This window comes from Scyliorhinus torazame, chromosome 4, assembly GCF_047496885.1.
Source record: "Scyliorhinus torazame isolate Kashiwa2021f chromosome 4, sScyTor2.1, whole genome shotgun sequence".
Taxonomy (NCBI): domain Eukaryota; kingdom Metazoa; phylum Chordata; class Chondrichthyes; order Carcharhiniformes; family Scyliorhinidae; genus Scyliorhinus; species Scyliorhinus torazame.
Genome location: NC_092710.1, coordinates 258,931,340 through 258,958,241, shown reverse-complemented (window position 1 = coordinate 258,958,241; position 26,902 = coordinate 258,931,340). Strand labels below are relative to the sequence as shown.

The following is a 26,902-nucleotide window of genomic DNA, read 5'->3' as shown; positions in this document are numbered from 1 at the left end:
AGGACCATCATTTTCACGGTCTGTGATAGCGGGAGCATGTCCCATCTCTTAAAGTCCCCTTCCATTTGTTCTGCCAGCTGGGAAAAGTTTAACTTGTGCAGTGCCTCCCACACCCGGGCCACCTGGATTCCCAGATACCAAAAGCTCTTTCCTACCATTCCAAGCGGAAGCTCTCCCAGTCTCTTCTCCTGTCCTCTTGCCTGGATCGCGAACATCTTGCTTTTCCCCATGTTCAATTTATACCCCGGAAAATTGCCAAATTCCCCCAGGATTCGCATTACTTCCCCATCCCCTCCAACGGGCCTGAAATACACAAGAGCAGTTCATTTGTGTAATGGCCTTGAGTTGCCTGCCCTTTACAAATCCCATCTGGTCTTCCCCTATCACCTCCAGGACACAGTCCTCTATCCTTGTGGCCAGTATCTTAGCCAGCAGTTTGGCATCCACATTCAGGAGAGAAATTGGCCTGTATGATCCACATTGCTCCGGATCCTTCTCCTGTTTCAGGATCAATGAAATTGAGGCCTGCGACATTGTTGGGGGAGGACTCCTTTCTCTCTTGCTTCATTAAATGTCCTCACCAGCAGTGGGCTCAATATCTCTGGAACCTTCTTATAGAATTCCACCGGACAGCCTTCAGGCCCCGGGGCCTTGCCTGACTGCATGCTCGAATACAAAACTCGATTATTTCCTCAATCTCAATTGTGGCTCCCAGACCTTCCACCAGATCCTCATCTACCCTCGGAAGCCTCAACTGATCCAAACACTGCCTCCTCCCCTCCACCCCAGCCGGGGGTTCCGACTCATATAATTTACGATAAAAGTCCTTAAACACCTCATTCACCCTCACTGGGATAGATCTGTATTCCCGCCTCTACTCTTTACCTATCTCCCTGGCCGCCTCCCTTTTCCTGAGCTGGTGCGCTAACATTCTGCTTGCCTTTTCCCCGTACTCATAAATCGCCTCCCTTGCCTTCCTCAACGGTTCCACCGCTTTCCTTGTGGTCAACAGCCCAAACTCCGCCTGTAACCTCCGCCACTCCCTCAGTGGATCCGCGTCCGGGGCCTCCGAGTATCCTGTCCATCTGGAGTATCTCCTCCACTAACCTATCCCTCTCAGCCAGTTCCGCCTTTTCTCTGTGGGCCCGTATTGAGATTAACTCCCCTCTGAATACTGCCATCAAAGCTTACCAGACCGTCGCTGCAGAGACCTCCCCCGTATCATTTGTTTCCAGGTAGTTCTGGATGGACTTGTTAGCCCGCCCACAGATCGCTTCGACTGCTAGCAACCCCACATCCAGTCTCCACAGCGGGCGTTGCTCTCTCTCCACACTAACCCGTAGATCCACCCAGTGCGGGGCATGATCCGACACTGTGATTGCCGAGTACTCAGTATCCACCACCTCCGGTATTAGTGCCCTGCTCAGAACAAAAAAGTTGATGCGAGAGTATACCTTGTGGACATGTGAGAAAAAAGAAAACTCCTTCGCCCTTGGCCGTGCAAACCTCCATGGGTCTACTCCCCCCATCTGTTCCATAAACCCCTTCAATTCCTTTGCCGCGGCCAGCCTCCTCCCTGTCCTGGATTTTGACCGGTCCAATTCCGGATCAATGACTGTGTTAAAGTCTCCTCCCATGATCAGGTTATGTGACTCTAAGTCTGGGATCTTACCTAACACCCCCCTCATAAATTCCACGTCGTCCCAATTCGGAGCATATATATTCACGAGTACCACCCACACCCCCTCCAGCTTCCCACTCACCATTATGTACCTACCCCCCTTGTCTGACACGATTCTCCCTGCCTCAAATGCCACTCGTTTGTTGATCAAGATCGCTAAGCAAAGCAGCCCCCCCCCTCTCCCTCACCCCCTAACAACACTAGAAACCCAACCCTCCAAGTCAAGCTCTAGTTTAACACCTGCTTGCCCCTCACTATTCCTCTAACCAGCTCCCTGCAAGACAAAGTTACCTTTAGCCATCCAAACAGCCCCTTATTACACATAACACTACTTGTACTTATACAGCCCAGCACAACAAATCATCGCCACAGTACTTCTCCAAGGCTTCAGTGTCTTTTAGTTTGCCTCCAGCCTCTTTTCTTTAATAAAAGTCCATACTTCGTCTGGTGTTTCGAAGTAGAAGCCCCGTTCCTCATGTGTGACCCACAGACAGGCTGTGTAAAACATTCCGAACTTCACCCCCTTCTTAAAGAGGGGCCGTTTTTTCCCAATTAAACCCAGCTCGCCTCTTCGCCAAATCCGCGCCCAGGTCCTGATAAATGCGCAGCTCACACTTCTCCCACTTGCTGCTCCTTTCCTTCGTGGCCCACCGCAGAACGTGTTCCGTGTCCAGGAATCGGTGAAAGCGTACCACCATCGCCCTCGGCGGCTCATTCGCTCGGGGCTTCTTCGCGAGGGCTCTGTGCGCTCTATCCACTTCCAGGGGCCGAGGGAACGCCTCAGCCCCATCAACTTCTCCAACATTTCCGTCACATAGGCCCTCACATCCGATCCCTCACTGCCTTCAGGAAGGCTGACAATTCTAAGATTCTGCCTCCTGGACCTGTTCTCCATGTCCTCCAGCTTCTCCTGCATTCTTTTCTGGCGGTCGTTCATCATCTCCACCTTGGTCCCAGCACGGTTCTGTATTCCTCGTGCTCGGACATCTTTTTCTCCACCTCCTGGATCGCTCTTCCGTGGGTCTCTTGATTCTGCATAACTTGATCAATTGAAGCCTTAATTGGGTCCAGCGTGTCTTTCTTCAGCTTGGCGAAGCAATCTTCAAAAAACTTCACCAGCTGCTCTGTTGACCACTGTGCCATCTCCCCGCGGCCCTTGCCCTCCGCCATGCTTTCCCGCAATAACGGCTCTGCTCGCGTCTTCCTTATAGGACTTTGTCTTCTCACATGGCCAGTTCTGGTCCAATTCTCCATACACTGGAGGGGGATTTCTCCTCACTGTCTCATTCTTCACCGATTTATCCCATAAAATCCGGAAAAAACAGGGGAAAAAGGTCCAAACGTCCGTCACAGGCGGGAGCTATCAAATGTGCGACCTACTCCTCCATGGCCGCCACCGGAAGTCCGTAGTCTGCATATTCTCCCTGTGTCTGCGTGGGTTTCCTCCGGGTGCTCCGGTTTCCTCCCACCGTCCAAAGACGTGCAGGTTAGGTGGATTGGCCATGATAAATTGCCCTTAGTGACCAAAAAGGTGAGGAGGGGTTATTGGGTTACGGGGATAGGGTGGAAGTGAGGGCTTAAGTGGGTCGGTGCAGACTCGATGGGCCGAATGGCCTCCTTCTGCACCGTATGTTCTATGTACATTTATTTTAACTTCCTTATTTTTCAATTTAATCTCTCCAGAAATGAACTCCAGTGCATTGTTTGCATTTTTATGTTCTTGCTAACTTGTGTTGTTACTTTACTGATTGTAAATTTTTATCACGAGAGCCCTTTGTTTCTCTACTACATTCGCACTCTAAGGACCAGAATTTCACTACCAAGGGGGATAGCTGAAGTCGGGAAATTTCTCAACTTGGCAGACTTGCCTGGGTCGAAAGTGCTTCCTGGGTTGTAAGTGCCCCCTGGGTCGAAGTGCCCCCTGGGTCGAAGTGCCCCCTGGGTCGAAGTGCCCCCTGGGTCGAAGTGCCCCCTGGGTCGAAGTGCCCCCTGGGTCGAAGTGCCCCCTGGGTCGAAGTGCCCCCTGGGTTGAAAGTGTCCCCTGGGTAGAAAGCGCCCCCTGGATAGAAAGTGCCTTGTCATCCACAATCTATGGGTTCGGGTGCAGGGTGAAGTCTGGCCCACCAAACCCAAAAGCCGATTGAGGGCAGCCACAGGCAGCCATTGCCAAGGGGGGCTGTTTTTACGGCCTGCCTAATATTTGGGGGACTTTATCCTAGTTTTCTGCTTAATTTTAGGCCCTCTAGCCCTCGCCCCCTCACACCCCTTCATCCCCACCCACTTCCATACCACATCTGTCAACTTGTGCTCCTCACCCACCCTTGAATGGCACCATATATTAACCTGTGGGACTATTATGCCTATTCACCCAGTATATAGTCTATACAGAATCATTGAACCTTATATTAACAGTGACTTGCATGGAACTGCTTAAAAACGCACCTATTCATAATTTTATAAAACGAGCCTGCTGTTGCTGTTGTCCTATAGAAGTGTCAATATATCAGACTTTTACAGTGTCAGTAAGTGAAGCGATCAGCATTTGACGCCTCTTTATCTTGTTAAAATAAACATTGAGCCATTGACAAAAGCCATCACCCAAAAATAGCTTATTGTAACATCATAAAGCTATCAATCTTCTCTGCACATGTGTCAGAAACTCACACACACAATCATTTTAAGAGAGTCTGATCTCTCAGCCAAGTTGGCATTGAAAAATATGAATGGTGATGGAGCTGGGTGGAGGCATGAATGGGCAGGTAGGAGGCATGATAAGCCTGGGTAAGACCTTTTAACCAGGCCTTACAAAAGATTCCTGAATCCACATCATGGTTGATGTCTGCTCTGAGGAGCTGACCCCATTCTACAAAAATTGCAGAAGAGCTGGATGCCTATCCTGCAGTGGTGCCAGCCAGGTTGGGAGTGCAAGGTATGGGCTCGCTACCTGCAACCTTATCCCAGCCCCTTGAAAATTCTGAGTGGAGGGGATGGGGGCAGGATTCCTAGAATCAGGCCCCGGTTGCCATTTTCGATGGCTCCTGAGCCCTCACAGCTCCACAAAAACCAGGGGTGAGATTCTCCGACCCCCCGCCGGGTCGGAGAATTGGCGGGGGCTGGCGTGAATCCTGCCCCCGCCGGTTGCCGAATTCTCCGGCACCGGAGATTCGGCGGGGGCGGGAATCGCGCCGCGCCGGTTGGCGGGCCCCCCCCTTCGAATCTCCGGCCCGGATGGGCCGAAGTCCCGCTGCTAGGATGCCTGTCCCGCCGGCGTGGATTAAACCACCTCTCTTACCGGCGGGACAAGGCGTCGCGGGCAGGCTCTGGGGTCCTGGGGGGGGCGCGGGGCGATCTGGCCCCGGGGGGTGCCCCCACGGTGGCCTGGCCCGCGATCGGGGCCCACCGATCCGCGGGCGGGCCTGTGCCATGGGGGCACTCTTTTCCTTCCGTTTTCCCTCCACCATGGCGGAGGCGGAAGAGACTCCCTCCACAGCGCATGCGCGGGGATGCCGTGAGCGGCCGCTAATGCTCCCGCGCATGCGCCGCCCGGCAGTGTCATTTCCACTCCAGCTGGCGGGGCACCAAAGGCCTTTTCCGCCAGCTGGCAGGGCGGAAATCAGTCCGGCGAGGGCCTAGCCCCTCAAGGTTAGGGCTCGGCCCCCCAAGATGCGGAGGATTCCGCACCTTTGGGGCGGCGTGATGCCCGACTGATTTGCGCCGTTTTTGGCGGCAGTCGGCGGACATCGCGCCGATACCGGAGAATTTCGCCCCTTGTCCTCATTTTCTGTTATTTGTTATTTCCTTAGTCGTCCAACTAAAATACACCACTTTATACTTATCGATATCAAAATTAATTTTACAATTGCACAGAAATTCTGCAAGTTTATTCATGAGGGGCTGGTTTAGTACAGTGGGCTAAATAGCTGGCTTGTAATGCAGAACAAAGCCAGCAGCGCGGGTTCAGTTCCCGAACAGGCACCGGAATGTGGCGACCAGGGGCTTTTCACAGTAACATCATTGAATCCTACTTGTGATAACAAGCCATTATTATTATTATGTTATTTCTGTCAAATGAAAAAAAAGCAACAATAAACTTTAAAATGAGAGGTTTTATTTAAAATTTCAAATAAGAGGATTTATTGGGTGCGATTCAGTGGACCTAAAACTAAGTCCGTTGTCAGGTGCGTTTCGTGTGGTATACCTCGATGGCTCCAGCATCAAGAAACACCCCACTCCTCAACAGCACTTTTCTGGTTCTTTTGTTCTCGGAGCTTCTCTCCATCAAGATTACACTTAGAGCGAACGGCTGTTCGCAGATCGGGCCGACATTTTGATCGGCAGCTTTGATCTTCTCCGACCCCCTTTTATTGAACCCCCCCCTCACCCTACTAAAACCTTGGTGAGGCCCCTGGAAGCACCCTTCTAATTACCAAGGCCCCTTCCTAGGCCCAATGCCAGTGCCAATCTGACACCATAGTGCTGCCAGCCTGGCACCATGGCAGTACCAGGGAGACGGTGCCTGGCTGGCAGTGCCAATGTGCCCAGATGCCAGAGGGAATGCCAGGGTACCACCTTGCCATGTCCCCGACCACCCGGAGGTCTCTAATGGCCTGGAAGATGCCCCCAAATGCTGTTACGCCTGGTCCGCTTTTATGTGGACCAGTACTAAACACCACCCTGACGAGGTCTCCCAGGTGTGGCTGTTGAGTCCCAGGCGCCGGGCGAATCCGGCGTCCTGGTATTTAAATGAGCCATTAGGATAATTTAAATATGTAGATCTGGATCTCGCCCAGCGAGCGAGAGTTGGGTGACTCATGATCAGCCAAGCACTCGGCGTTGAGGCCGATTTGGGGTTCTTGTGCAATTTACCTGTTGCGTTCGGATTCACGCAGGGCACAACGGGGTCACTGAATCGCGCTCATTGTATCGGGGGGGGGGGGAGGGGGGCGGGCGGGTGGGGGATCGGTTAGCTTTGTTGGCTGGACAGCTGGTTTGTGATGCGGAGCAAAGCCAACAGCGTGGGTTCAACTCCTGTACCGGCTGAGGTTATTCATGATGTCCCCATCTTAGATTCATAGAATACAGAGATTGGCCTAATTGGTTTCTCACCATGTCTAGGCATGACCCAGAACCCGCCAACGGGAGCGGGCCAGTTCGTAAATCAGTCGGTGCCAATTTCGGCCTCTCCTGCGATCTAACCAGCTCACACAGATCCGCGCCGGAAGCGGCCCATCCGTTCCATCACGACCTAGGTTTAACTCATCTGGTTACTAAGTTACTATCTCGCCAGGGGAAAAGTTCTTCACGATTTCCTTCTGATTCCTACAGATAAATTAGCAACATCCCAGAATATATATTTAAGTTTGCATGTTCCCCAGAGCTCTCACTTCCTCCAACTCCCTTCTTTCCTGCATGATCACTCCTTTTGACTGGGCCCCTGCCATACTCTCCCTAAATCTCTCTTTTGGCAACCTAGAAATTTTTGCAACCCCATGTAACTACTTCTCCAACAGTACCTTGGAGTTATAATGGAAGGTCAGTCGAATCCAGTGGAATTCTATGGCCAACAAGTTTAGCTTGATTGCTGAATCTAATAAGGAGTGAACATCACTGGCATCTGTGCTGATTGTACTGAGGCTGAGCTGGCTAATGTGTCTTGCCGGGTGTAATTTTGGGAAGTTGACTTGAATGCAGGAAATGAAAGAGCTAAGTCTGTTCTCCATATAATTTCAGGTGATAACACTCTACGAATTTGGGATATAAAGACAGCAGGAGCCAGAATAGTCATTCCTGCTCATCAAGCAGAGATACTTAGCTGTGACTGGAGTAAATATGATCAGGTGACCATTTGGAGATCAATTAATTAAATGAATCCATTCCTATTTGTCAGTTGCTGATATTGTGATTGAAAGTAAAAATGGAAAAAATAATAAAAATAATAAAATTGTTTGCTATTTAATTTAGAACGTGCTTGTTACCGGAGCAGTTGACTGCACCTTAAGGTGCTGGGACCTGAGAAATACTCGACTGCCAGTACATCATCTTGCTGGCCATACGTACGCTATACGAAGGGTTAAAGTAAGTTTTTTAACTGTCTCTGGTTTGTAGCTTGTCACTGGTGATTGAATTAATTTTTTAATGGTTGGATGGTTTAAACTTGTGATTCAGTGTTCTGAGAAGTATCAACTCAGGAGATTTAGTTTACTTAATCCTACAATGCTCATGTTATGAGTGACTTTTTCATTTCAGGTTCTCACCAATTCCAGTTGTATAAAGTTTTAAGAAGCTGACCAGTTTGTAAACTGTTGGCTCTTGATTTGATTTGATTTGATTTATTGTCACATGTACCGAAGTACAGTGAAAAGTATTTTTCTGCGGCCGAGGGAACGTACACAGTACGTACATAGTAGACAAAAGAATAATCAACAGAGAACATTGACAAATGGTACATCGACAAACAATGATTGGTTACAGAGCGGAAGAAGGGGCCAAACAAAGCAAATATATGAGCAAGAGCAGCATAGGGCGTCGTGAATAGTATTCCTACAGGGAACAGATCAGTCCGAGGGGGAGTCGTTGAGGAGTCTTGTAGTTGTGAGGAAGAAGCTGTTCCTATGTCTGGATGTGCGGGTCTTCAAACTTCTGTACCTTCTGCCTGATGAAAGGGTCTGGAAGAAGGCAATGCCTGGTTGGGAGGGGTCTCTGACAATGCTGTCTGCCTTCCTGAGGCAGCGGGAGGTGTAGACAGAATCACTGTGGGAGTGGCAAGCTTGTGTGATGCGTTGGGCTGAGTTCACCAAACTCTGCAGTTTCTTGCGATCTTGGACCGAGCAATTGCCATACCAAGCTGTGATGCAGCCAGATAGGATGCTCTCTATGGCACATCTGTAGAAGCTTGTGAGAGTCGATGCAGACATGCCAAATATCTTTAGCTTCCTTAGGAAGTAGAGACGTTGTTGGGCTTTCTTGACTGTTGCATCAACGTGAGTGGACCAGGACAGACTGTTGGTGATGGTGACCCCCAGGAACTTAAAGCTATTGACCATCTGCACTTTGGAGCCATTGATGTAGACAGGAGTGTGTGTCGTGCTACGTTTCCTGAAGTCGATGATCAGTTCCTTGGTCTTTCCAACATTTCGAGAGAGGTTGTTTTCGGTACACCATGCAACCAATTAATTTATCTCCCTCCTGTAGTCTGATTCGTCGTTGTTTGAGATACTTGCTGATACTTGCAGATTCTTATTTCTTTTAAACATTTAATACATCTATGTAAGGGATAGGAAATATTACATTTTGTATATATAATCAATGAGACGCTCGACCCATCTTTGATTGTTTGTAGTGGATTTCGGCTTGACTGTTCCATTAGTGTTTTCCTTACCTGTTTATTGTTATTATTCAACCTTGACTGCTTCGATGATTCACTTATTACCTTGAATATCTCCAAAGGTTTTGGCAGGGGCCAGATACTTCTGAACAATGTGCCAGCATAAAGTTCCCACTGATGCTGTGCTTATGGCAAGCCAGTGTTCTATTACCTTACACTATTTTTGTTGCCGTTAATGACATATTATTTGACTCTCTTTTTCAGTTAACTCAGGTTACCAAATTCGATGATATCTTCTTCCTCTGTTTCTTCTCCATGCCAGTCACTTTCTACTCGCTGTGTTATCCTATTGCTGATGGTTGCTCTCACCAGCTTCCTTCACTTTATGTACACCCTGTGTAAACACCCTTTTGGGCACGATCTAACGCTCTCATTGCGCCCAGCGCAGATCCGTGCGAGCTGGATAGATCGCGGGAGAGGCCTAAATCGGGATCTGTGCTGGTTGCTGATTGGTTTCCTATCTAACCGGCCCACTCCCGTTGGCAGGGTCCAGATCCCGCCTAGAGGTGGCGAGAAACCAATAATCGTCACTTAACGCCAATCTCCGTATCGCAAACGGGGTGGACCCCCTATCTAACAGTCTCCTGTGATCTACCTGGCTCCCTGGCGAGTGGTCTCGGGGGTTCCCTTTAGCACACCTATTTAAAAACGTGGATCCAGCACAATGGCTGCTCTGGGGATCAGATTTTTAAAAAAAAGATTTTTTTTTTTTGCACTGAGTGCTGAATTTGGTGCATTTTGAGTGCTATAGTAAGAGTTTGGTGACCGAGGGAGTATAAGGCTTCATTTTTATCTAAAGTTTAGTCTTTCTTTTATTTAGTTAGTTAACTTAAAAGTTGCTGTTTGGTTTAGAAGAAGGTGAATTTTCAATCAGCTTTAAACAAGCTTCTACTTGTAGGCACTTGCAGCTGGAGCTTGTTAATTAGTTATTTGGATTAGGCCAGTTTTCAGAGGCTAGATTCACAGTATAAAAGTGATCCCCTACAGTGCAGACTTTGTTTGCACTGAGTGCTGAATTTGGTGCATTTTGAGTGCTATAGTAAGAGTTTGGTGACCGAGGGAGTATAAGGCTTCATTTTTATCTAAAGTTTAGTCTTTCTTTTATTTAGTTAGTTAACTTAAAAGTTGCTGTTTGGTTTAGAAGAAGGTGAATTTTCAATCAGCTTTAAACAAGCTTCTACTTGTAGGCACTTGCAGCTGGAGCTTGTTAATTAGTTATTTGGATTAGGCCAGTTTTCAGAGGCTAGATTCACAGTATAAAAGTGATCCCCTACAGTGCAGACTTTGTTTGCACTGAGTGCTGAATTTGGTGCATTTTGAGTGCTATAGTAAGAGTTTGGTGACCGAGGGAGTGCTGAATTTGGTGCATTTGAGTGCTATAGTAAGAGTTTGGTGACCGAGGGAGTGCTGAATTTGGTGCATTTGAGTGCTATAGTAAGAGTTTGGTGACCGAGGGAGTTAGGTGAGGAGGGAGTAAGGTGCTCCTTTCATTTTGTTTCCGACATTTCCGCAAAGAGTGAGAAGAGAGCCAGGAGTTTACAGAAAGTGTAGCTGACTGGGAGCAGAGTCGGAGGGCGGAGATCTAGTTAGTCCACAGGGCAGCTATATTCTGACAGGTAAGAGGGGATGGAGGCTAGGCCAGTTGCATGCTCCTCCTGTAGGATGTGGGTGGTGAGGGATACCACCGGTGTCCCCGCTGACTATACCTGCGGGAAGTGCACCCAATTTCAGCTCCTCAAAGACCGTGTTAGGGAACTGGAGCTGAAGATGGATGAACTTCAGATCATCCGGGAGGCAGAGGGGGTGATTGAGAAGAGTTACAGGGAGGTAACCACACCCAAGGTACAGGACAAGAATAGCTGGGTTACAGTCAGGGGGAAAAAAACAAACAGGCAGACAGTGCAGGGATCCCTCGTGGCCGTTCCCCTTCAAAACAAGGATACCGTTTTGGATGCTGTTGGGGTGGATGACCGACCGGGGGAAGGCCCTAGCGGCCAGGTCTCTGGCACTGAGTCTGGTTCTAGCGCTCAGAAGGGAAGGGGGGAGAATAGAAAAGCAATAGTTGTAGGAGATTCATTGGTTAGGGGAATAGATAGGAGATTCTGTGGTCGCGAGCGAGACTCCCGGAAGGTATGTTGCCTCCCGGGTGCCAGGGTCAGGGATGTCTCGGATAGTGTCTTCAGGATCCTTAAGGGGGAGGGGGAGCAGCCAGAAGTCGTGGTGCACATTGGTACCAACGACATAGGTAGGAAAAGGGGTGTGGAGGTAATAAACAAGTTTAGGGAGTTAGGCTGGAAGTCAAAAGCCAGGACAGACAGAGTTGTCATCTCTGGTTTGTTGCCGGTGCCACGTGATAGCGAGGCTAGGAATAGGGAGAGAGTGCAGTTGAACACGTGGCTGCAGGAATGGTGTAGGAGGGAGGGCTTCAGGTATTTGGATAATTGAAGCGCATTCTGGGGAAGGTGGGACCTGTACAAGCAGGACGGGTTGCATCTGAACCAGAGGGGCACCAATATCCTGGGAGGGAGGTTTTCTAGTACTCTTCGGGAGGGTTTAAACTAATTTGGCTGGGGAATGGGAACCGGATTTGTAGTCCAGCAACTAAGGTAGCCGATATTCAGGACGCCAAAGCGTGTAATGAGGCAGTGGGGAAGGGAACACTGACAAAGGAGAGTACTTGCAGGCACGGAGATGGGTTGAAGTGTGTATACCTCAACGCAAGAAGCATCAGGAATAAGGTGGGTGAACTTAAGGCATGGATCGGTACTTGGGACTACGATGTGGTGGCCATCACGGAAACCTGGATAGAAGAGGGGCAGAAATGGTTGTTGGAGGTCCCTGGTTATAGATGTTTCAATAAGATTAGGGAGGGTGGTAAAAGAGGTGGGGGGGGGGGTGGCATTGTTAATTAGAGATAGTATAACAGCTGCAGAAAGGCAGTTCGAGGAGTATCACCCTAATGAGGTAGTATGGGTTGAAGTCAGAAATAGGAAAGGAGCAGTCACCTTGTTAGGAGTTTTCTATAGGCCCCCCAATAGTAGCAAAGATGTGGAGGAACAGATTGGGAAACAGATTTTGGAAAGGTGCAGAAGTCACAGGGTAGTAGTCATGGGTGACTTTAACTTCCCAAATATTGAGTGGAAACTCTTTAGATCAAATAGTTTGGATGGGGTGGTGTTTGTGCAGTGTGTCCAGGAAGCTTTTCTAACACAGTATGTAGATTGTCCGACCAGAGGACGGGCAATATTGGATTTAGTACTTGGTAATGAACCAGGGCAAGTGATAGATTTGTTAGTGGGGGAGCATTTTGGAGATAGTGACCACAATTCTGTGACTTTCACTTTAGTAATGGAGAGGGATAGGTGCGTGCAACAGGGCAAGGTTTACATTTGGGGGAGGGTAAATACGGTGTTGTCAGAAAGAATTGAAGTGCATAAGTTGGGAACATAGGCTGTCAGGGAAGGACACAAGTGAAATGTGGAACTTGTTCAAGGAACAGGTACTACGTGTCCTTGATATGTATGTCCCTGTCAGGCAGGGAAGAGATGGTCGAGTGAGGGAACCATGGTTGACAAGAGAGGTTGAATGTCTTGTTAAGAGGAAAAAGGAGACTTATGTAAGGCTGAGGAAACAAGGTTCAGACAGGGCATTGGAGGGATACAAGATAGCCAGGAGGGAACTGAAGAAAGGGATTAGGAGAGCTAAGAGAGGGCATGAACAATCTTTGGCGGGTAGGATCAAGGAAAACCCCAAGGCCTTTTACACACATGTGAGAAATATGAGAATGACTAGAGCGAGGGTAGGTCCGATCAAGGACAGTAGTGGGAGATTGTGTATTGAGTCTGAAGAGATAGGAGAGGTCTTGAACGAGTACTTTTCTTCTGTATTTACAAATGAGAGGGGCGATATTGTTGGAGAGGACAGTGTGAAACAGACTGGTAAGTTCGAGGAAATACTTGTTAGGAAGGAAGATGTGTTGGGCATTTTGAAAAACTTGAGGATAGACAAGTCCCCCGGGCCTGACGGGATATATCCAAGGATTCTATGGGAAGCAAGAGATGAAATTGCAGAGCCGTTGGCAATGATCTTTTCATCCTCACTGTCAACAGGGGTGGTACCAGGGGATTGGAGAGTGGCGAATGTTGTGCCTCTGTTCAAAAAAGGGGTAACCCTGGGAATTACAGGCCAGTTAGTCTTACTTCGGTGGTAGGCAAAGTAATGGAAAGGGCACTGAAGGATAGGATTTCTGAGCATCTGGAAAGACACTGCTTGATTAGGGATAGTCAGCACGGATTTGTGAGGGGTAGGTCTTGCCTTACAAATGTTATTGAATTCTTTGAGGAGGTGACCAAGCATGTGGATGAAGGTAAAGCAGTGGATGTAGTGTACATGGATTTTAGTAAGGCATTTGATAAGGTTCCCCATGGTTTCTGCAGAAAGTAAGGAGGCATGGGATAGTGGGACATTTGGCCAGTTGGATAACAAACTGGCTAACCGATAGAAGTCAGAGAGTGGTGGTGGATGGCAAATATTCAGCCTGGATCCCAGTTACCAGTGGCGTACCGCAGGGATCAGTTCTGGGTCCTCTGCTGTTTGTGATTTTCATTAATGACTTGGATGAGGGAGTTGAAGGGTGGGTCAGTAAATTTGCAGACGATACGAAGATTGGTGGAGTTGTGGATAGTAAGGAGGGCTGTTGTCGGCTGCAAAGAGACATAGATAGGATGCAGAGCTGGGCTGAGAAGTGGCAGATGGAGTTTAACCCTGAAAAGTGTGAGGTTGTCCATTTTGGAAGGACAAATATGAATGCGGAATACAGGGTTAACGGTAGAGTTCTTGGCAATGTGGAGGAGCAGAGAGATCTTGGGGTCTATGTTCATACATCTTTGAAAGTTGCCACTCAAGTGGATAGAGTGTGAAGAAGGCTTATGGTGTGCTCGCGTTCATTAACAGAGGGATTGAATTTAAGAGCCATGAGGTGATGATGCAGCTGTACAAAACTTTGGCAAGGCCACATTTGGAGTACTGTGTACAGTTCTGGTCACCTCATTTTAGGAAGGATGTGGAAGCTTTGGAAAAGGTGCAATGAAGATTTACCAGGATGTTACCTGGAATGGAGAGTAGGTCTTACGAGGAAAGGTTGAGGGTGCTCGGCCTTTTCTCATTAGAACGGAGAAGGATGAGGGGGGACTTGATAGAGGTTTATAAGATGATCAGGGGAATAGATAGAGTAGACAGTCAGAGACTTTTTCCCCGGGTGGAAAAAACCATTACAAGGGGACATAAATTTAAGGTGAAAGGTGGAAGATATAGGAGGGATATCAGAGGTAGGTTGTTTACCCAGAGAGCAGTGGGCTCATGGAATGCACTGCCTGTGGAAGTAGTTGAGTCGGAAACATTAGGGACCTTCAAGCAGCTATTGGATAGGTACATGGATTACGGTAAAATGATATCGTGTAGATTTATTTGTTCTTAAGGGCAGCACGGTAGCATTGTGGATAACACAATTGCTTCACAGCTCCAGGGTCCCAGGTTCGATTCCGGCTTGGGTCACTGTCTGTGCGGAGTCTGCACGTCCTCCCCGTGTCTGCGTGGGTTTCCTCCGGGTGCTCCGGTTTCCTCCCACAGTCCAAAGATGTGCAGGGTAGGTGGATTGGCCATGATAAATTGCCCTTAGTGTCCAAAATTGCCCTTGGTGTTGGGTGGAGGTGTTGAGTATGGATAGGGTGCTCTTTCCAAGAGCCGGTGCAGACTCAGGGGGCCGAATGGCCTCCTTCTGCACTGTAAATTCAATGATAATCTATGATTAATCTAGGACAAAGGTTCGGCACAACATCGTGGGCCGAAGGGCCTGTTCTGTGCTGTATTTTCTATGTTCTATGTTCTATGTGAGTAGCCATCTTTTAAATCGGGCAATTAGCCCGGAGGTGCTGGAGCTGCTGCGGTTGGGGGTAGGGGATCGGCGCCATCGATGGGAGGTCACCCATGGGCTGCGGGTGAGGGAGCCGGTGCCCATGGGTCCAACAGGCCACCCCACCTGGAGGGTGTATACCCATATCAGGGGGCAACTCCAGCTGCTGCCTGTACGTCCCACTGAACACCCCCAGGACACAGCCCTGTCTGTGGTAATATGGTGATGGTCACTGTCACCCTCTCTGACCCTGGCGGCCCCTGGCATTGGCATTGTTAATTATATGATCACTTCACAGCCCACAATGGATTCTCGTGGGTAGACATGCCATGTCGCAGGCAAGTATTACTGCCTAGCATCCCAATCAGACTGTGAGGCCTGGACACTTTGCCTGGACACTGGAGGCATCAACACCACAGAGGCAGCAGCCAACAATCAAGCACCCAAGAGCTGGGACTTAGCACTGGGGATATCCCCACAACCAGAGGGTGAGTGTGTGGATTGGGGGCGGAGGTACCTGAGCTCAGTCAAATGTTCCTGGCAGGGGTCCGGTGACCAGGGGCAGCTGCTGTGGCCGGCTGTGAATTTGCAGGGTAGGGTCCCCAGCACAACCGGTTCGTTGAATGTCACCCTGAGAGCTGGCAGGGAATGTAAGGGTGAGGGAGACTTGGTGGACCCAAGATCCCGGGGTGGAAGCTATAACTGATAGTTGGACACTCACCCTCGCCAATTCGTTACACATTATGGATATCACATTATGGATGGTATTGTGGACCCCTTGGTTCTGGTGGCAGGCCAGGTGGCCAGACGCTGGAGAAGGCAGCGGCAACAGCATCGGCGGAGGCTTGAGGCGCCCCAACCCACACCCTGAGGACCTGGCCGCCCATCGGCCTGAGGAGGAACCTAGAAGAGGAGGCATGCAATGACCCAACATGCACAGGCATTGCTGGTTGTTCGAGAAGATGTTGGACAGCATGTGCCAAAACAAGGCAACGGTGTGGCACCTGTGCCATGTCCTTGCGGACTTGGTACCTCGTGGCGGAGGGGGTTACCCGCTCCAAGGGGCCGTCAAGGTCACTGCAGCCCTGAGCATTATGCTTTGGGACTCGAGTGGGGACTGTGTGGCATTTCTGAACCTACAGCCCACAAGTGCAACCGTAAAGTCATGGATGCCCTGTTTGCCTGGGCAGGTGACTATGTAAACTTTGATCTGGACCAAGCCCATCAAGGTGCCCAGGCAGCAGGATTTCCCGCCATTGCAGTGATGCCCCTGATGGGCTGTAGGTTCAGGGGATAATAGATGGCATACATTTTGCGTTAAAAGAGTGTATGTGGATAGGATGTTTCCACTTGTAGAGAAAACTAGAACCAGAGGACACAATCTCAGACTAAAGTGACGATTCTTTCAAAAAGAGATTAGGAGGATTTTCTTCACCAGAGGGTGGTGAATCTGTGGAACTCTTTGCCGCAGAAGGCCGTGGAGGCCAAATCACTGGGTGTCTTTAAGACAGAGATAGATAGGGCAGCACGGTGGCGCAGTGGGTTAGCCCTGTAGCCTCACGGCGCCGAGGTCCCAGGTTTGATCCCGGCTCTGGGTCACTGTCTGTGTGGAGTTTGCACATTCTCCCCGTGTTTGCAGGGGTTTCGCCCCCACAACCCAAAGATGTGCAGACTAGGTGATTGGCCACGCTAAATTGGTGCTGGTTTAGCACACTGGGCTAAATCGCTGGCTTTTCAAGCAGGCCAAGCAGGCCAGCAGCACGGTTCAATTCCCGTACCAGCCTCCCCGAACAGGATCCGGAATGTGGCGACTAGGGGCTTTTCACAGTAACTTGAAGCCTACTTGTGACAATAAGCGATTTTCATTTCATTTCATTTCAATTGCCCCTTAATTGGAAAAATTGAATTAGGCACTCTAAATGTATTTAAAAAAAAGACAGAGATAGATAGGTTCTTGATTAATAAGGGGATCAGGGGTTATGGGGAGAAGGCAGGAGAATGGGGATGAGAAAAATATCGGCCATGATTGAATGGCAGAGCAGACTCGATGGGACGGTGTCTTATGATCTTGCGCAAACTGGGCGGTCTGGGAGTGCCCTTCATTAACAGGAAGGGGTTTCGCTCCCTGATTGTCCAACTTGTGTGCGACCACCACCTCAAGACCATGTGTTTGCATGCTTTCCAGGGAATGTGAACGACAGCTACATCCTGGGCACTCGGAGATCCCCGAAGTTTTTACTGTCCCACCGGGCTGTGCAACTTCACTCCAGGGTGATGGGCCTGTGTCGGCACTGTCAGCGGGTCAATATACAAGGCAGGAGGGTGATGATAATCTGCTGTGAACTGAGCTCTGGTGCTCCTCAGTCTATGCCAAGTCTGACTCCTGTTCTGGAGTGCCTCAGCGATGTCCGCCTGTGTCTGGGACATGTCCCTCAGCGACTGGGACATGCTCTGGAGTGTCTCAGCAATGGCCACCTTGGACATGCTCTGCAGCGCCTTAGCAAGGCCCACCTGTGTCACGGACATGTCCCCCAGCGTCTGGGACATGCTGTCAAGGCCCTCCGTCATTACCGTCACTGACAGAGCAACGCCTTGGACATCATCACTTATGATGCTGACCTGCTCCAGTTTTGCACTGCGGTCCCCACCCTAGCAGTGTTGGACTTGGCGCCACGCACTGCTGGTGCCATCTCCTGTGCCCCTAGCCTTTAGTACTCTTCCAATCGGCAATCAACCCGCTGGAGTGTTGTTGACACCCTGTTCTGAATTTCACAATAGTACTCTAGCGTCTGCATCAGCTCCAGGATACCTTTGTCCAGGCATCTGACTGGGATCCAGCTGGGTCATGGGATCCAGCAGACCTCCGACTGTTATTCCCCCTGGACAATCCTGCCTTCACCAGATGTGCATCAGCAACTGTGTGGTGCTCACCAGATTTTGCCCCAGAGACCTGTCCACTAATGTCACCCGCCGAGGTGCGTTTCTCTGCGCTGATGGATGGTGGGGGTGACAGCTGTGATGCCTCAATGGTGGCATTCTCGGAGTTCTCCTTCAAGGAGTTCTTTTGGAAGGCAGGGATGCGGGTCCACCCCGGATGGGCCGGCACCATCGGATGGAGAATCTGTGGTAAAAACGGACATGTGGTCAGTGGAAGGGAATGATGATTATATCTGGCATGAAAAACTCACATGTAACGGATCATCCGGGTGGGGCGGTGGACCCTCACCTCTGCGGCGCAGGCGGCCTCACAGCTCCAGAGACCCGGGTTCAATTTGGGCTGAGTAGAGTTTGCACTTTCTCCCCATGTCTGCGTGGATTTCCTTCAGGTGCTCCAGTTTCTTCCCACAGCCCAAAGATGTGCAGATTGGGTGGATTGGTCGTGCTAAATTGCCCCAAGTATCCAAAGGTATGAAGGTTAAGTGAGTTTAACGGGGAATAGAGCGGGGGAGTGGACCTCGATCGGGTTCTCTTTCAGAGGTGCAGTGCCGACTCGATGGGCTGAATAGCCTCCTCCTGCACTATAGCAATTCTATGGGTCTATGATAATTCTATATCAAACACTTCTTTCCTCCTCAGCATCTTGTAACTCTTTATAAAACACAAGTCTGTCTGAGACTCCAGAGTGCTAGTCATTTAACCTGGGCCATTTTTCTAATATCTTCTTGAATTTCAGGATACAATACTGGAACTCAACTCTTTGATTAAGTCATTTTTTTCTCGCCTCTGTTCACCAACATCGCTCCTTATTAATCGAAGTCTGTCAGTCATTCCTCCACGAAGATCATTGGCCAGGATTCTCCATCCCAGGGACGCCCAGTTCCCCAATGGGACAGTGAATCAGCCGTCGGGGGAAAACAAAATCAGGATTGGCGCTGGGTGCTGACTCGTCGCTAGCGGCGTGAAGAAGTTGCATCTATCAAGCGGGCCCGGTGCCCCATGCTCCACCATCCTGCGATTCTCTGCTCCCCGCGGCCAGGAATCATGTGGACGAGATTCACTTGTGGTCACACAATGGTGAACCTGATGTGGTGGACCTCACAGTGGACTAAGGGGGCCACCACTCTAGAGCCATCATGGTAGAGACTATCAGAGCACCCCCCCGCCCCCACACCATAGACCAGGCCCGAACCTCCCACCTCGCCCACACTGCACAGCGGCCGCCAACCCCCCGATTGCCTGGGTTCCCCCCACGCCCAAGTACGGGGATTACCCGAAGCCCCCACCATTGGAACCTTGTGATAGGGGGACACCTCCCTCCCCCCACAGGGACCCTTGTGGTTGGGAGACCCCTCCACAGGGACCCCCTGTAATAGGGGGCCCTCTGAGACCCCTGTGATAGGGACACCCTCTCCCCACACACGGGAACCCATGTAATAGGGGGACCACCCCCAGGGTCCCCTTGCTTTAAGGAACCCACCCCCCACACAGACCCCCTCCCCTCATAGAAAGGGACCCCTAGAGAGCAGTCCATACAGGGGTTGTGGGAAACATTATAGCTATACTACTTACTTGGCAGCTCCAGATGTCCATTCCTAGAAGGAGAACAGCTGTATTGGAGCAGTGGTCTGTGATTGACAGCTCATATCCCTTCATGCTACAGTGGCAGAGCTACGGGGATAGAGCATAGGGTGTCCTTATATGCCGCCGACTTGCTGTTATACAGGACGGAACCGAGTGTGTCGATAGGGGGAATATTGGAGCTTCTTCGAGTGTTTGGGTCTTTCTCGGGGTAGAGGCTGAATCCAGACAAGAGTGTCTCAGCCAGGGGTGGGGGCAGGGTTGGGGGGGCTGCCATTCCTTAGGGCAGGGACTCACTTTAGATATCTGGGGGTGCAGGTTGCCCGGGAGTGGGGGGGGGGAAGGGGGGGTGGCTTCGCAGGTGCAACATTTCTAGTTTGGTGGGGAGAGTGAAAGCTGATCTGGCAAGGTGGGATGGTCTCCCTCTGTCACTGGCGGGTCAGGTACAGGCGGTTAAAATTAATGTGCTGCCGCGATTTCTGTTTATTTTTCACTGCCTACCGATTTTCCTGCCAAAGGCTTTTTTCAGAGAGATTGAGGGAAGGATTACCTCGTTCATATGGGGAGGGAAGGTGGCCAGAGTTAGAAAGGTGCTGCTACAGAGGGGAAGGCAGGCAGGGGGTTTGGGTCTTCCGAACCTGATGTATTACTACTGGGCGGCGAATGTGGAGAAGGTGCGGAGCTGGGTCAGAGGGGTTGATTCTCAGTGGGTCAGAATGGAGGAGAATTTGTGCAGGGGCTCGCGACTGAAAGCACTAGCAACAACGCCGACCCAGATAGCCCCGGGGAAGTACTCAGGGAGTCCGGTAATAATAGCTTCATTGAGAATTTGGAGGTAGTTTCGCCAACACTTCAGGTTGGGGGCAGGGTCAAGGGAAATGCCGATTCGGGGGAACCACAGATTTGAGCCAGGGAGGTGGGATGGAATTTTTTGGAAATGGGAGGAGAAGGGGATTAAGATGCTAAAAGATTTGTTTCCTAGGGGTCGGTTTGCAGGACTGAAGGAGCTGGAAGCGAAGTATGGGGGCCTGCTAATCACGTTTATATGTTTTGGTCCTGTCCAAAGCTAGATGATTACTGGAAGGAGGTTTTTAGGGTAATTTCCAAGGTGGTGCACGTGAAACTGGACCCTGGTCCCCTGGAGGCCATATTCGGGGTGTCGGACCAGCCAGGGTTGGAAACGGGTGCGGAGGCGGATATCGTAGCCTTCGCCTCGTTGATCGCCCGAAGGCGGATCCTGCTGGGATGGAGAGCAGCCTCTCCACCCTGTGCCCTGGTGTGGTGGGGGACCTGTTGGAATTCTTGACTCTTGGGAAGGTTAAGTTTGAACTGAGGGGAAGGATGGAGGGGTTCTACAAGTCATGGGCGTTATTCATCATGCACTTTCAAGAACTGGATAACATCGAACATTAGTTGGGGGGGGGGGGGGGGTGGGAGGGCTGGGTGGAGGGGGGCTGTGTGTATTAAGGGTGACTATGGGTGATTCCTGATTCCTTTTTGTCATTTGTTTATGTAAACATGAGGGCTAATGTCTGGGGTTTGGTGGGAGGATGGGATCGCTGTTATTGTTATGGGGATTGACATATTTGTTGCTGATTATTGTTTATTGTTGGTGGGTGTAAATTTGGGAGAAAATGTGAAAAAAGAGGAGAATAAAAAATATTTTTTAAAAAGAGATGAAAGGGCAGTGAAATCACACATTTGATGATTGGAATGTACTTGCGCACTTCTGTACACCGTGCAGTGCTGGTCCGAGGAATCTGAGGATATCCTCCGCGACTGCTTGGAGCCTGTGGACTGGTCCATGTTCAAGGCCACGGCAGCTAACCTGGACGTGTACGCAACCACTGTCACAGACTTCATCAGTAAGTGTGCCGAGGACTGTGTACCGAGGACTGTACCAAAGAAGACAGTACGGGTATTCCCCAATCGGAAACCCTGGCTCAACCAAAGGGTTCACTCCCTGGTGAAGTTCCGGACAGAGGCGTTCAAGTCTGACGAACCTCACCGATATAAGAAATCCGGGTACGACGTATGGAAAGCCATCAGAGACGCCAATAGCCAATACCGCATCAAACTAGAATCCCAGGCCAACGACAGGAACCCACGTCGACTATGGAAGGGCTTACACGAGATCACAGGCTACAAAGCAAGGCCAGGCGGAATATCTGGGGCTGGAGCATCCCTCCCCGATGATCTGAACAGGTTCTATGCCCCCTTTGAGCAGTCAGCCAATGCATCAGTGCCACCCGCCCCAACAGCCCTCTACACACCCATACCCACTATTACCCACTTCTTGAAAGTGAATCCACGGAAAGCGACGGGCCCCGACGGAGTCCCTTGGCGAGCACTCAGAGCCTGCGCAGACCAGCTGGCGAGTGTATTTGCATATATCTTCAACACCTCACTCCTCCGCTCCAAGGTCCCCACCTCCTTCAAGAAGACCACCATAATACCAGTACCAAAGAAGAACAAGGTAGCCTGCCTCAACGACTACCGACTGATGGCCCTGACGTCTGTTATCGTGAAATGCTTTGAGCGGTTGGTCATGAGACGGATCAACGCCAGCCTCCTAGACGGTCTCGATCCATTGCAGTTTACCTATTACCACAACCGGTCCGCAGCAGATGCTATCTCCCTGGCTCTACAATCAACACTCGAACACCTTGACAACAAGGACACCTACGTGAGACTGCTGTTCATAGACTACAGCTCCGCCTTCAACACCATTATCCCAACAAGACTTAAAACCAAACTCTGCAATCCTGACCGCTCCTTGTGCAGCTGGATCCTTGACATTCCCACCAATAGACCGCAATCTGTGAGGATAGGCAACAGCACCTCCTCCACAATAGTCCTCAACACTGGGGTCCCGCAAGGATATGTGCTCAGTCCTCTACTGTAGTCCCTATACACACACTACTGTGTGGCAAGATTTAACTCCAACTGAATCTATAAGTTTGCGGATGATGCGACTGTGGTCGGTCGTATCTCAAACAACGACGAATCAGAAGGGAAATAAATCATTTGGTTACATGGTGTACCGAAAACAACCTCTCTCTAAATGTCGGAAAGACCAAGGAACTGATCATCAACTTCAGGAAGCTTAGCACGACCGCCCACCCCACCCCGGTCTGCATCAATGGCTCCGAAGTGGAGATGGTCGATAGTTTTAAGTTCCTGGGGGGGTCACCATCACCAACAGTCTGTCCTCATAGAATTTACAGTGCAGAAGGAGACCATTCAGCCCATCATGTCTGCACCGGCCCTTGGAAATAGCACCCCACTTAAGCCCACACCCATAACCCAGTAATCCCACCTGACCTTTTTAGACACTAAGGGCAATCCACTCAACTTGCACATCTTTGGACTGTGGGAGCAAACCGGAGCACCCGGAGGAAACCCACGCAGACAGTGGGAGAACGTGTCCTGGTCCACTCACGTTGATGCAACAGTCAAGAAAGCCTAACAAGGTCACTACTCCCTACGGAAGCTAAAGAAATTTGGCATGTCTGTATCGACTCTCACAAATTTCTACAGATGTGCCATGGAGAGCATCCTATTCGGCTGAATTACAGCTTGGTATGGCAACTGCTCGGTCCAAGATCGCAAGAAACTGCAGACGTGGTGAACTCAGCCCAACGCATCACACAAGTTTGCCACCCACATTGATTCTGTATACACCTCCTGCTGCCTCAGGAAGGCAGACAGCATTGTCAGAGACCCCTCCCACCAGGCATTGTCTTCTTCCAGACGCTTCCATCAGGCAGAAGATACAGAAGTCTGAAGACCCGCACATCCAGACATAGGAACAGCTTCTTCCCCACAGCTACTTGACTCCTCAACGACTCTCCCTTGGACTGATCTGTTCCATGTAAGAACACTATTTACGACGTCCTATGCTGCTCTTGCTCATGTATTTGGTTTGTTTGGCCCCTTGTTCCGCACTGTAACCAATTACTGTTTGTCGATGTACCATTTGTCAATGCACTCTGTCGATTATTCTTTTTTTGTCTACTATGTACGTACTGTGTGCGTTCCCTTGACCGCAGAAAAATACTTTTCACTGTACTTCGGTACATGTGACAATAAATCAAATCAAATCAAAATCAATCAAATCAATTTTAAATATGCAAAGCAAAAGATACCTCAATAATTATGCACATATAAAATGTTTTGAATATTAAAAACCTTAGATATGGCAAATTATATTCCTATTTTAAATATCGATACATTAAATACATATGATTTCAGAATTATAACATTTTGTAATAATGCGCTTATCCTGTTTTTCTCCGTAGTTTTCTCCCTTTCATGCATCTATATTGGCCTCTTGTTCATACGATTTCAGTGTCAGGTATGTAGCATATTTTTTCTTTACGTATTTCCCTTCTCCCTTCCTCAGCTGGGGCGTTGACATCTTGCTTGAGCACTGTTCCATTGGCACTAGATATCATTTGGCACCTCGCAGATTTTCTGATAGATTGTTGAGTAAATATCTCTTCTTAAAATTAAATCCAGAAGAGCTTTACACAAAATTATTGTACGCAACCTTTTGGTCCTTTTAAGATTCTTTACTTTTACGAGATAAAATTAAACAAATATTTAAAATTTCTTGTCCTTGAGTCCACCTTCAGAAGGAGAATGGTGATGTATTTCTGTGCATTGTACCTTTCATCGTAGGGGGCTGATTTAGCTCAGTTGCCTGGACACCTGGTTCATGACGCGGAGCAATACCAGCAGCGCAGGTTCAATTCCCGTACCGGCTAAGGTTATCCATGAAGGCCGCACCTTCTCAGTCTGTCACCGAGCTCGTTGTGGAGGCTTATGTTGCTCTCTCTGCGGAGTCTGGCATCGTTCCCTGTGTGGAGTCGAGCAGTGGTCTCGCTGTAGAGTCGATCTGTGCGCTCTCAACGGAGACGTGCAGTGGTCTCGCTGTGGAGTCTTTCATCGCTTTCTGTGTGGAGTCGGGGACTCTTTGTGGTGCGTGGATCACCCTCTCTGTGGAGTCGGGGACTCTTCATGGTGCGTGGATCACCCTCTGTGTGGAGTCAGGGACTCTTCCTGGTGCGTGGACCACTTTTCGTATGGCATCAGGCCGCTCACTGTGGGTATCGTCTTCTTCGTGTGTATTTGACAGGTTGCCTACATCCAATGTATCGACAATCTGCCATGGCATCATGGTATTGGATTCATCTACCACGAGTAGAGTCGTGTTGAGCTTTGCAACCGTGTTGCTGATGCTGTGATCAGCATAATCCGAATAACTCAGCCATGTCTGAGTAGTATTCTTCGATAAACCAATTATTTTCTTGTGTTTCGGTATTGTCATTGCGCTCTCTGTGTCCAAGGAAGAAATCATCGTCTGAGTAGTAGTCTTCAAGGACCAAATCATCTCTTTGGGCGGTGCTAACTGCTTGTTGCAGGGTTCTACGGAGGTTGATTTCAACTACTGGTAGAAGTTCAGGCATTGTTCTGTCTTTCGAGGTGAAAGAATGGTTTTCTGCGGCTTTAAAACTCCTCTTTTTTAATTTTCGGACATTTCCCCTTTAAGTGGGCGTGGTCCTCTGATGTAATTGCGCTTGTGACGTAAAGCGTAGGAATGGATTGCACTTTTCCTTTACTCTGCGCTCTTTTCGCAACTTCGCATGCGCGGCTTCTCGCTCATGCGCAAAACACTGTTTTGCCGGTTTGCGTCTTCCCGGGAACTGCACATGTGCAGACTGGGCCGGCTGGATATGCGCAAGATGGCTGTCAATCAAAATTGCCGTTTACTTCTGTTGTAACCCTACCTCTGTCTCGTGGTGAATATTGGCGCCAGTTGTACTGATTTAGTTTGTGTTTACCTCGCAGTAGCTTTCACATTTTTCCAGGACTGTTTGGAATCGCGTTCTGTCCTGCCCTTTGGAGTATTTAAAGGAGCAGGAGACCTCTGTTGCATGTTCACCCGCAATGGTGAGTAGAAGAGCAATCTTCTCAGCATCGGCCACGCTAGCTAGGTCGGATGCTTCCATGTAAAGCTGAAGTCGTTGCTTGAATGCACGCCAGTTGGCATTGAGATTGCCGTGGTACCTGAGTGGATTAGGAACCGGAATCTCGATCATTGTGCCTAGGTTTGGTTGCTGCTTGTCACGGATCTTGCTGAGTTGAACTAAATAGATGTAACAGGCACCCCTGGTATCATGTTGTGTTTTGCTGCTTCGTGTAGCATAAGCTGCTTCCTTGATGTATGCTTTGACAAAGGAAGCTCCAGACTATGAAATGAGTTCAACTTGTTTATTGAACTATTAGCACAATTCTTCAATGAGTTCGATTCTCTGCTAATCTAGCTGTAGTAACTCAGTCTATCTTTACCAGCCTGCTCTAAGCCACGTGCTGGGTGTGATGCTGTTGATCAACCCTGATGTATTCTTTAGATGTCTGTCTGTGGAAAGAGGCAGAGCATGTGTGCCCTGTCCTTTTATATGGGTTGTGAAGTGCCCCCTTGTGGTAATGCCACCTCTGGGTGGCCTGATTACCCATTGGTTGTGTCCTGTTGTAATGACCCATTGGCTGTATGTCTGCATGTCATGACATGACATCTTTGGTGCTCCCTCTCGTGGTTACTTAGTTGTAGTGTATTTACATTAACCCCTTGTGTATATACAGTGATGCATATCACCACAGCAAGCTCACCTTTTCCCCATCTGGTCCTTTCTTCTGTGCGCTGCTTTTTCCACACCCTTTGTATCTGCTCCTCTCCAAACACTCCAGTCAGCAGCCAGGATTTTCCAGGCATCAGCTCCAGTCCCGGTCAACTTCGAGGTCTTTGCTTGCAGAAATCCTTGTATTGCAGGCGTGGGCCAGTGGCAAGTTTGCCATGGAGCAAGTTTTTGGGATTGCGGCCATCATCCATTCAGCTCACATGATCCAACCAACAGAGTTGACAAGAGGGCAAACATTCTGGGATTATCAGAGGGAAAACTCTCTGCTGGTCACACCTACACAAGAGGAAATTGGTTGTGGTTGAACAGAATGGCTTGGTAAACCATTTCAGAGTACTTTTAAGAGTCAACCACATTACTGTCACATGTAGGCCAGACAAAGTAAGGATGGCAGATTTCCTTCCCTAAAGGACATTAGTGAACCAGATGGGTTTTTATGCCGATTGACATTGGTTTTAAATTCCAGATTTTTTATTTACTTCAAATTTCACCATCCGCCATGGTGGATTTCAAATCCCTTGTAGTGCCTTGTAGAAATGACCCTTGACACCTGAGGTCAATGTGAATGTCAGGACATAGATGCATATGAGGTTAACTGGGGTATTGCTGGGTCAGGGGAGTTATTTGAGGTGATGGGGTGTAATCAGGTAGTTGTGGGTTTTAGTTGGATGGGGTGGGTAATCAGGCAGAGTCGAGGAGTTGGC

At 49.4% G+C, this 26,902-nt stretch overlaps 1 protein-coding gene across 1 annotated transcript in view; it reads left to right on the top strand.

The window, feature by feature from the left end:
• The window catches only part of pex7 (peroxisomal biogenesis factor 7), a 138,855-nt gene that overhangs the window by 84,818 nt on the left and 27,135 nt on the right, over positions 1 to 26,902 (top strand). The window contains exons 6-8 of the mRNA XM_072499668.1: positions 7,412 to 7,518; positions 7,643 to 7,756; positions 23,796 to 23,851. Of these exons, the coding sequence (XP_072355769.1) occupies positions 7,412 to 7,518; positions 7,643 to 7,756; positions 23,796 to 23,851 (277 nt within the window). The remainder of the gene's footprint in view (positions 1 to 7,411; positions 7,519 to 7,642; positions 7,757 to 23,795; positions 23,852 to 26,902) is intronic.